The sequence below is a fragment of the Gadus macrocephalus genome, chromosome 3, assembly GCF_031168955.1.
Source record: "Gadus macrocephalus chromosome 3, ASM3116895v1".
NCBI lineage: Eukaryota > Metazoa > Chordata > Actinopteri > Gadiformes > Gadidae > Gadus > Gadus macrocephalus.
The window spans coordinates 21,718,174-21,726,585 of NC_082384.1; the positions used below are offsets into that span (position 1 = coordinate 21,718,174).

The following is an 8,412-nucleotide window of genomic DNA, read 5'->3' on the forward strand; positions in this document are numbered from 1 at the left end:
CAATTTAATGTTTTGTATTCTCTTGTCTTAACTGTAGGGCGACCTTGAGAGATTTCGAAAGGTGCCCTGAAATAAACGCATTAAACGTATTCAACGATTTGATTTCTCCCACTGTTGGGTTTGCAGTTGAATCCAAAGCAGAATATTCCGGTAAACAGCGTTGCATGGGGGCCTTCACTTTAAACAATAACTACTGACCCAGTCTGGGGTTTTCTGTTGACTGCACATTAAAGGCCTATGAGAAGCCAAGAACCCATTCCATGTTAGTCCAAATAAGCTATCTCGTCATAATTGACTCTGATTTCGGCTGTGCGGGCACGCGTACCTGTGTGAGGTAACACGCCATCACACAACTGCCCATGTTAATGTTGTTTTCCACAACCTGGCCAGCACTTCATAGCAATGAGCGATGTACCTAATAGCAGATATTGGCAAGGCAGCAAACGGAGCCAGGAGCACCATTAGGAAGGAAACACAAACAAATGAAAAAAGACTGGATTAGACAGTGAGGATTACCTTGCGCTTGTTGTTGGGGCTGACGTACAAGTAGCTGAGGATGGTCTTGGGCCCCACTTTGTCGTTGAGCTTCTGGTAAGTGGCCCCATAGTCGGTGGACCTGGGAAGGCAAGCACCAAAACTCCCAGTTAATGCTGGCAGATTATAGAAAAATATAATAGCGATATTTTGGTCAAAATTGGAATCACGATTATTCAAATGATTATTTTTGAGTTTGAATATATGATGCATTTATCGGAATCAGAATCAGAATCAGAAAGGATTTAATTGCCAAGAAGGGTTTTACACCAGCCAGGAATTTGGCTTGGTGAATAAGGTGCATACATTAAGACAATAACAATGAACTAACAGTGATATATATATATATTAGAGCTGTCAAGCGATTAAAATATTTAATCGTGATTAATCGCATTAATGTCATAGTTAACTCACGATTAATCGCGATTAATCGCAAATTCTTTTTCTATGCTAAATATCCCTTGATTTTTTTGTCCCATAATTCTTCTCATTTTAATTCTCTTATCAACATGTTGAAGTGCATCGGCTTGCCTTGTACAAATGATTTTTTCAAATGTTTTTATTTTTTTTAATAAAATAATTGCGTTAATCGCGTGATAATTTTTTTCACGCCGTTAAAATTGGTTTGCGTTAACGCCGTTAATAACGCGTTTAACTGACAGCTCTAATATATATATATTTATATATATAACACAATCTAAACAAGCAGGGACATAAGTGATCAATTAAAAATAGGATAAAATAGAATAAAATAAAAACTAAAGTAAAAGATTCAGCATTTCTAACAAAAAAACACACAAAATGTTCAAATAGAAAATGTTCAAATAGAAAATAATGTACAAATATGTATCCAGCTGCAATATATGCAAAGCATTTAATGAATAAAAAATATATACAAAAACAATATTTAAACTTGATTAAATTAGTTTGGAAATATTCAAAATCGTGATCAAAATTCGATTAATTGCCCTTGATTAATTGATTAACAGCCCTACTCACAGTAAGAGCCCAGAAGAGGTGAGGAGGGAGGTCACACAAGGCATGCTTTTTGTTTTTAGAGAGACAATATTTAACCAGGGAAAATGTCATTGAGAAAAAAACATCTATTTCCCTACAGTTCCTTGGCCTCGGGACGCAGCATGCAGTCAACAACATCAAGTTTCAAACAGACAACAATCAATTCAATGTGTGTGCGTGTGTGTGTGTGTGTGTGTGTGTGTGTGTGTGTGTGTGTGTGTGTGTGTGTGTGTGTGTGTGTGTGTGTGTGTGTGTGTGTGTGTGTGTGTGTGTTAGGGCTGGGATAAACGATTATTTTTTAAACGATTAATCTAGCGATTATTTTTTCGATGCATCAATTCATCTAACGATTCATTTTTTCAGTCCGATTCGATTTCGATTCGATTCGATTCTCGATTATCTCCCCATTAATTGACTAATAGCAATTTATACATGTTGATTTACATATCTGAACTCCTTAACATTTCAATACATGTTTATTGCCTTTAAATTCCAAAATAAAAGTGCAAAGTAATGCATTCTTAGAATTCTACGGTGCTCAGTCATCTGCAGCTGCTACCGGGTGACGCCTCTTCAGGTGCTGGTGAATTGCCGTGGTGCTAGAATGGAAAGTCATCTCCATTTTGCAAAGACGACATATCACGGAATCGTTTCATTTCACATTAAAGAATTCCCATACTTTAGAGGAGCCACTCGCGTTGCAACTACGCTCCGGCACCGCCCATCTTTTTTTTTTTTTTTTTTTAATCGACGCGCATTTTTCGCGTCGACGTAATTTATGCGTCGACGTCGTCGATTACGTCGACGCGTCGTCCCAGCCCTAGTGTGTGTGTGTCGCAAGGTATAAACACTGTAGAACCAAAAGCATTATGATGTTGACAGGTTGCCGGGACAAGATGTGTATGGCCTAACAAAACAAGTAAAGATAGTGTTTGTAGACACCCAAGATAGTGGGTGTCTATAAATGATATGGTCCACATTATTATGCAGCTCATAATTATTTGAACACATTGTATTGCGATAATGATTATGTGAGCATGAACAGACACAGAGACACACGCACACACACAACAAAACACACAGAGGAAAATGCACAGAAAACAAACTTCCCCTACACATCTCTTCAAAGACAGATGCCCTGTGTCCTTGCTTTGACATTTCATGCTCTAACATCAGTGTGTCCCACTGCTTCCGTGTGCCTGTGGCAAGGGGAGCCAACTTTACAGTTGGCCACAAGAGCCATGAAGACACAATAAACATCCCCATAAACAGCAGAGCGCCCGGACAGCCCGGGGATAACACCACACGGTTCGCAGCTCTACGCCTTCCTTCTTTTGTTTGTTAACTTTATCGGGAGAATTTCTTACACAGTAATATTTGTTGTGCTTTAGTACAATAGTTTTAATTAGACAACGGTGGTTGATTTTCATATATATTTTTATATGTTCAGATAGGTGCCTTGTAAGGTGAGGTAAAATGTTGTCACTATTGAAGAAATCGAATGTATTCGTCCAAAATAATAAGGATGTTTCATCTTAGAGGGCCGGTGAACCCAAAACCGTTAAAACCGGTAAAACATGGTTATAAGTATAATATAATTATGAACATAATAATCAATGCGCTTTTGTCACTGTTACCAAAATAAGACTGTATTTTAGAGAAAACAGGTGTAAAATCCTGTGTTTGCAAATCTCAAGGTCTTATATAATGTGAACATTCAACTTTGTGTCAAACTCAGGTAACCGTCTTATCGTGATGCCGAAGTTTATTTTAATATACTCTTTGGTGTCCTTCTGGATGCAGGCGGGATACTGGTGGCGAGGTGTGTGCGGACGTGTAGCACTCTGTCTGGGCAGCTGTTGACTGCGGCATCCGAGAGAGGGATAAGCTTCTCTGACTTATAGTCTTCTCTGACTTATAGTCTTATAGTGTAGCCACGGTGTTTGTGGAAGTGTGGATGCGTGGAGCTGTGAAGCTCTTTCCGGACAGCCGTTGATTTTTATGATAGTTTCAAAGAGAGGGTTAGGCTTCCGGACACCTATAGTATAACGCCACTCATTATGTAACATCGCTCATTGAACCGCACATACACTAACCCGGATGGCTTTCCAATTGAGCATCATCAAGTTGCCGCGGGTGGTAATACACCCCCCTCCTTCCTAGAACTATCAGCCTAAAACGTGTTTTGTTAAAATCTCGTAGTGTTGGAATTCCAGCCAGAACAGTGGTTTCAGTTTCACTTAAAAGGTTATGTTCATTTTAAGTGTTTACATTTAAGTCAGTGTTGTTTATGTAATAATGCAACCATGAACATCAAAATCTTCTTCTTAAAAACAAAAGAAAATCGGGATGAGTAACTAATATGTAGGTAGAAAGGTACGTTTATTTATGTATTTATTTGGTGTCTCCCTAGAGCTACACAGGTCATTATCTGTCTCTCTGGAAAATCTTTTTTATTGAGGTTTTCGAAGTGATTTGGATGAGCATTGAAGAGCCAAATTGATTTCGTAAACTTTTTGGGGAATTTTATGAAGGCCATCAATGAATGAGGAATTCTACGAACGTCTCTGAGGAACACAGGGGATAAACCTTAAGCGAAGGATCTATTGAATCTTGGTTTTGGGTTTATTATTTCAAAGGCATGTGGGTGGCTCAAAGAGCTATTCTTTTGTGTCTAAAATATTGTGGCGCTTCGAAATGAAGCAAGTAAGAATGCTCTCTGTCACATCAAATATCGCAATCACTGACAAATGATTGATTGATGTGATTTTTATTTCCTCCCCATGCGACTATGAAATCCCAGTGTTTGGCTCCTTGCTTGAAACAAAAAAAAACTCCCTCTTTTGTCTTGATCCCATGTCTCTATCTGGGCTTTGAGTTTGAAAAGCCAGACAGGAAAATATAAAAAGAGTAAAAAAAATTGTCAGCAGTGCATTTGTCATCCCTTCTGAGATTTATTATGGGCTGGTTTCATGGCGATGAAATGCCCTGCTATTAGGTGAACTCACGCCAAATCCCGCTGGCGGTCATCGATCAAAGCCATCGACACTCTGGACGGAAGAGGGACAATGGCATCGTCAGGGCATTGAACCGCCTCTCATTGATGTGCTCTACCCCCACCACACGCACACACACACACACACGCACACACACACGCACACGCACACACACACACACACACACGCACACACACACACACACACACACACGCACAATCACACACACACACGCACAATCACCATCACCAGGCAGTTTGATTTATGCACAGATTACTGCTTTTTTTAGTGTTATGGCAACTCCCTACAACATGATCCAATTAAAACCACGACGCCACCCACACCAACGCGAGGGAAGATGAAAGTAACTTTCAGCCGAGAAACAAGTGACAGCTTCTCAAGGACAACGACTCAAAGTGAATCACGCCACTTAATGTTTTTCTACGTCTTTGTTATTCAGGCACAGGGCCGGTGGAGGCTGGCGGACGGCCCGTGTGTGCGTGGGCGGAGAAGCTCTGACCGCAGCACGCTGTGACCGGATCGACTCGGTGGCCTTGGGCGCCACGGGGGGTTGGGGGGGGAGAGGGGAGGGGGGGGGAGGAGGGGGCAGGTGTTGGAATAAATATGGTCAAGTTAATGAAACATTATATGAGGGTACTCGCAACGATAGTGTGGCGTCATTAAAGAGGGATCTATGGGGCACTTGGGACCCCCCTGCAGTAATGGAACTGCCCCCCCAACTCTGTGGTCGTATGAACCCGTGCCCACGCAACAAGACCCGCTGAAGACCCCGTGCGTGCCCCTCCGAGACTGCGGAACAGTTCCGCGCCATCGCTTGTGGGAGAGGAATGAACGTGAGTTATTACGTTTGGTGTTCATGTAGGAGTTAGAATTAGACTCTCTTGGACGGGCGAACAGCCGTCCATTGTTAGTCGGAGACGGAGCGACGTTATTTGTCGTTGCTTCATAAATCAAGGTCTCTGGGAAAGCCGGCCGCCTTCCTGCGATGGTTAACACGAGGTCAGAGACTGCATTAGCGAAGGCGCAAACGCCAACAGTACTTAAAAACTTTGAGACACCAGATGGATTGCCGCTTTGCAGAGTGTTTCAGATGAATTTATGAACGCTTCTGCGGGGGTTTGGGCCGTATATCTTGTGAGCGCAGACTAATGTGCCCCGCCCTTCCACATCTGCAATCCCCGTCCTTCGTACGGCTGCCCTCAGGTTCTGTGGCAGACTTCCATTCCTAAAACTCCCTGCGCGAGAGCTTGCCGGTGATTCGACACACAGCATTATCATGAATGCAACATGGCTCTCTGTGGAAGCCTGCTGGCCCAGTCGATATTTTAATATTTTAGCATTTTTTTAATGCTATTTCAACTGTTGATTTGGGCCGGATGTTTTTTAAGTTTCAGTGTCTGTTAGAAAGAAATAGAAAGATATTTGTTATTCTGTTCAGCAGGATGAATACGTTCAAATGCATTTTACATTTCAGCCGTTTTGCTGGAAGTGACATTAACACATCTACTTGATAGGAATGTCGATTTGATTGCTCATTCTCACCATTTATAACGCTAGTGGGGCTATTAAGCATGCACTTAGTGAAAAAGTTCATGAAAAAATAATGACAAACTATAGTATGAATTCAAATGAATCAGAAAATGTAATCTCCCCTGATGGCTTACGTTAGGAATACATCCTGTTCTCCATAAATTATCTGTGTTTTGAACAATGGTAAAACCCGTGATTATCTTGAAACAGAAAGACAGGTGTTGAATACATAAACCCAGACATGGACCGGTTCTTTTGTACAGCACAGCCTTCTCTAACAGCAAAGCTTTCTCTACAGCCACAGAGTAGTTGCAGAACATTATAGCTTTAAGGGCAGCCCCTTGTTCAAGAACACTGGGCTATATATTTTTTCTTTGCTGTTTCCATTTTCAGCTTGTGGCGTACAAGCTGGGAAAAAAAAAACACTGAACCGACAGATATCTTCAGTCCTGTTATAAAACCCTTTTCTGTATTTATAATTGACCCAAGGGTGGGTCCCTATAGCAACAGCTGCGCATCTGCATTGCCCTGATGAAAAATCATCCCGTGCCTGTCTTGTTAGCAGAGGAGCCCCCCAGGAACCTGTGGAGAACAAGCAGGCTTCATGTGGAAGGCCCTGGGGCCGCTTGGAACCATGGACCTTCCTGCTGGCAGGCAACTGGTACCAGCTTCAGGCTACAGTGTGACCCCTACTTGTATACATCTACATTAATTATTGAATCACTGAGGCGGATTCAATGAGCTAATAACTATGCTACGCCATATGGTTAGAAAGGATTACTGAAAATAAGAAATGAACGGGAAACGTGCTTAACTTTTCTTTTCCCTGGGATGGATGAAATAATTCCCCAAGCAGATATCAGCAAAAGGGTGGGAGTGGCTTAGGAGGTGGCGGGGGTTGTCTTTTTAAATGGAAGGTAGTTAGTTTGAGTGTCAAGGTGTCCCTGAGCAAGACACCTCACCCTAACTATTCCCGACGCGCTTGCATGGCTGACATAGCCGTCGGTGTGTGAATGAGTGTACTATGTATGAATGGGTGAATGTCAGGCAACAATCGTCAAGCGCTTTACAGAGCCTGCCAGGGTTGGGGGTCTGCTACCTGGTGACAGCCATGCTAAGAATCCTCGTCGTGGCATCGACTGCTTCTAAAACGTCTTCAAAATAGGATGCATAAACAGGATTGCAGGAATGTTGAGGGTATGAGTGCTTACAGTTAAGATGTTTATTCAATGCTATGTTCTATGAGCGAAAGCAAAACAACTGGGAGCTATGGGGCAGAAAGCCATCCATGCATGAATTATGAACGGTTGTTTTTTAATGCATGGTCCATCTAACACGATGCACGGTCCGAGCGACACCATGGAAGTTTTTAATCAATTGTGTCAGGTGGAGAAAAAAAAAGTTTTAATTATTGTATTTTATAATGTTAATATAGTGTAGTTTACACATGTGATTATGAATCATCTTCCACATCATACTGCTGTACTTTGTGTTCAACAACATCAACATCTTCACAGTCTAGACGTTGCACTGGTTTGGCGCTTCTGACCCTGGCATCCATGCCACTAATTCGGTAGCAATAGCTCTATACAGTGGCACTACACTTAGGCACTCGGATGAGAGAAGTTGTGTTGTGAATCTGTAATGGCCAAGCACCAACGTTCGCCATCAACAAAGGCACCATTAAGAGGCTAATGTGGTATCACAAAAGCTGCAAGTAGAGTTGGGCTCTTTTGTGTGTGCACACATAAAATGGTACATTTACCAATGCTCTGAATGGGCATTAGCAGCTATAGGTAGCTCTTACTGAGAACACTGTGCAGGATTCTCTCTCGAACAAAAAAACAGACATAATGGACATGAGGTCATGGCAGCTTTTCCCCTCTATTAAGAGTCGGAGGTCCACCGCTGAAACGTTTCACTCAAGGGAAATCACATATATTAAAAAAAACTGCATTTCTGTAATGGCCACTGCATCCTTAAGTACTTATTTGGGCGATTGTCAAATTCATTAAAGTTTTGGAATATGTTCCAAAATCTCGCACATTCAAGTGTCAGGGATACAGTACGTAATTTTGGCAAAGCACATCGTTTTTGTTTTATTAAAATAATGATAAAATGTCCTGACAAGTGATGTATTGAAGGAAAAACTACGAAAAATAAGAAAGTTATAGAAGAAATAGAAGAATTATAAAGCTGTTTATTGGATCAGTTTGAATTATTAATTTGTATCATTAATATTCATGCATCAATTCATTATGAATCAATATTTGGGAGCAACCCTGATACAGACTCACACTGAAATTGTTGAAGA

The 8,412-nt window shown here is 41.5% G+C and overlaps 1 protein-coding gene across 1 annotated transcript in view; it reads right to left on the minus strand.

Annotated features, from left to right (window-relative positions):
• Positions 1 to 498: 498 nt before the first annotated feature.
• LOC132454177 (VPS10 domain-containing receptor SorCS3-like) overlaps positions 499 to 8,412 on the minus strand; it is a 52,872-nt gene continuing 44,958 nt past the window's right edge. The window contains exon 3 of the mRNA XM_060047395.1: positions 499 to 616. Coding sequence (XP_059903378.1) covers positions 499 to 616 — 118 coding nt within the window. The remainder of the gene's footprint in view (positions 617 to 8,412) is intronic.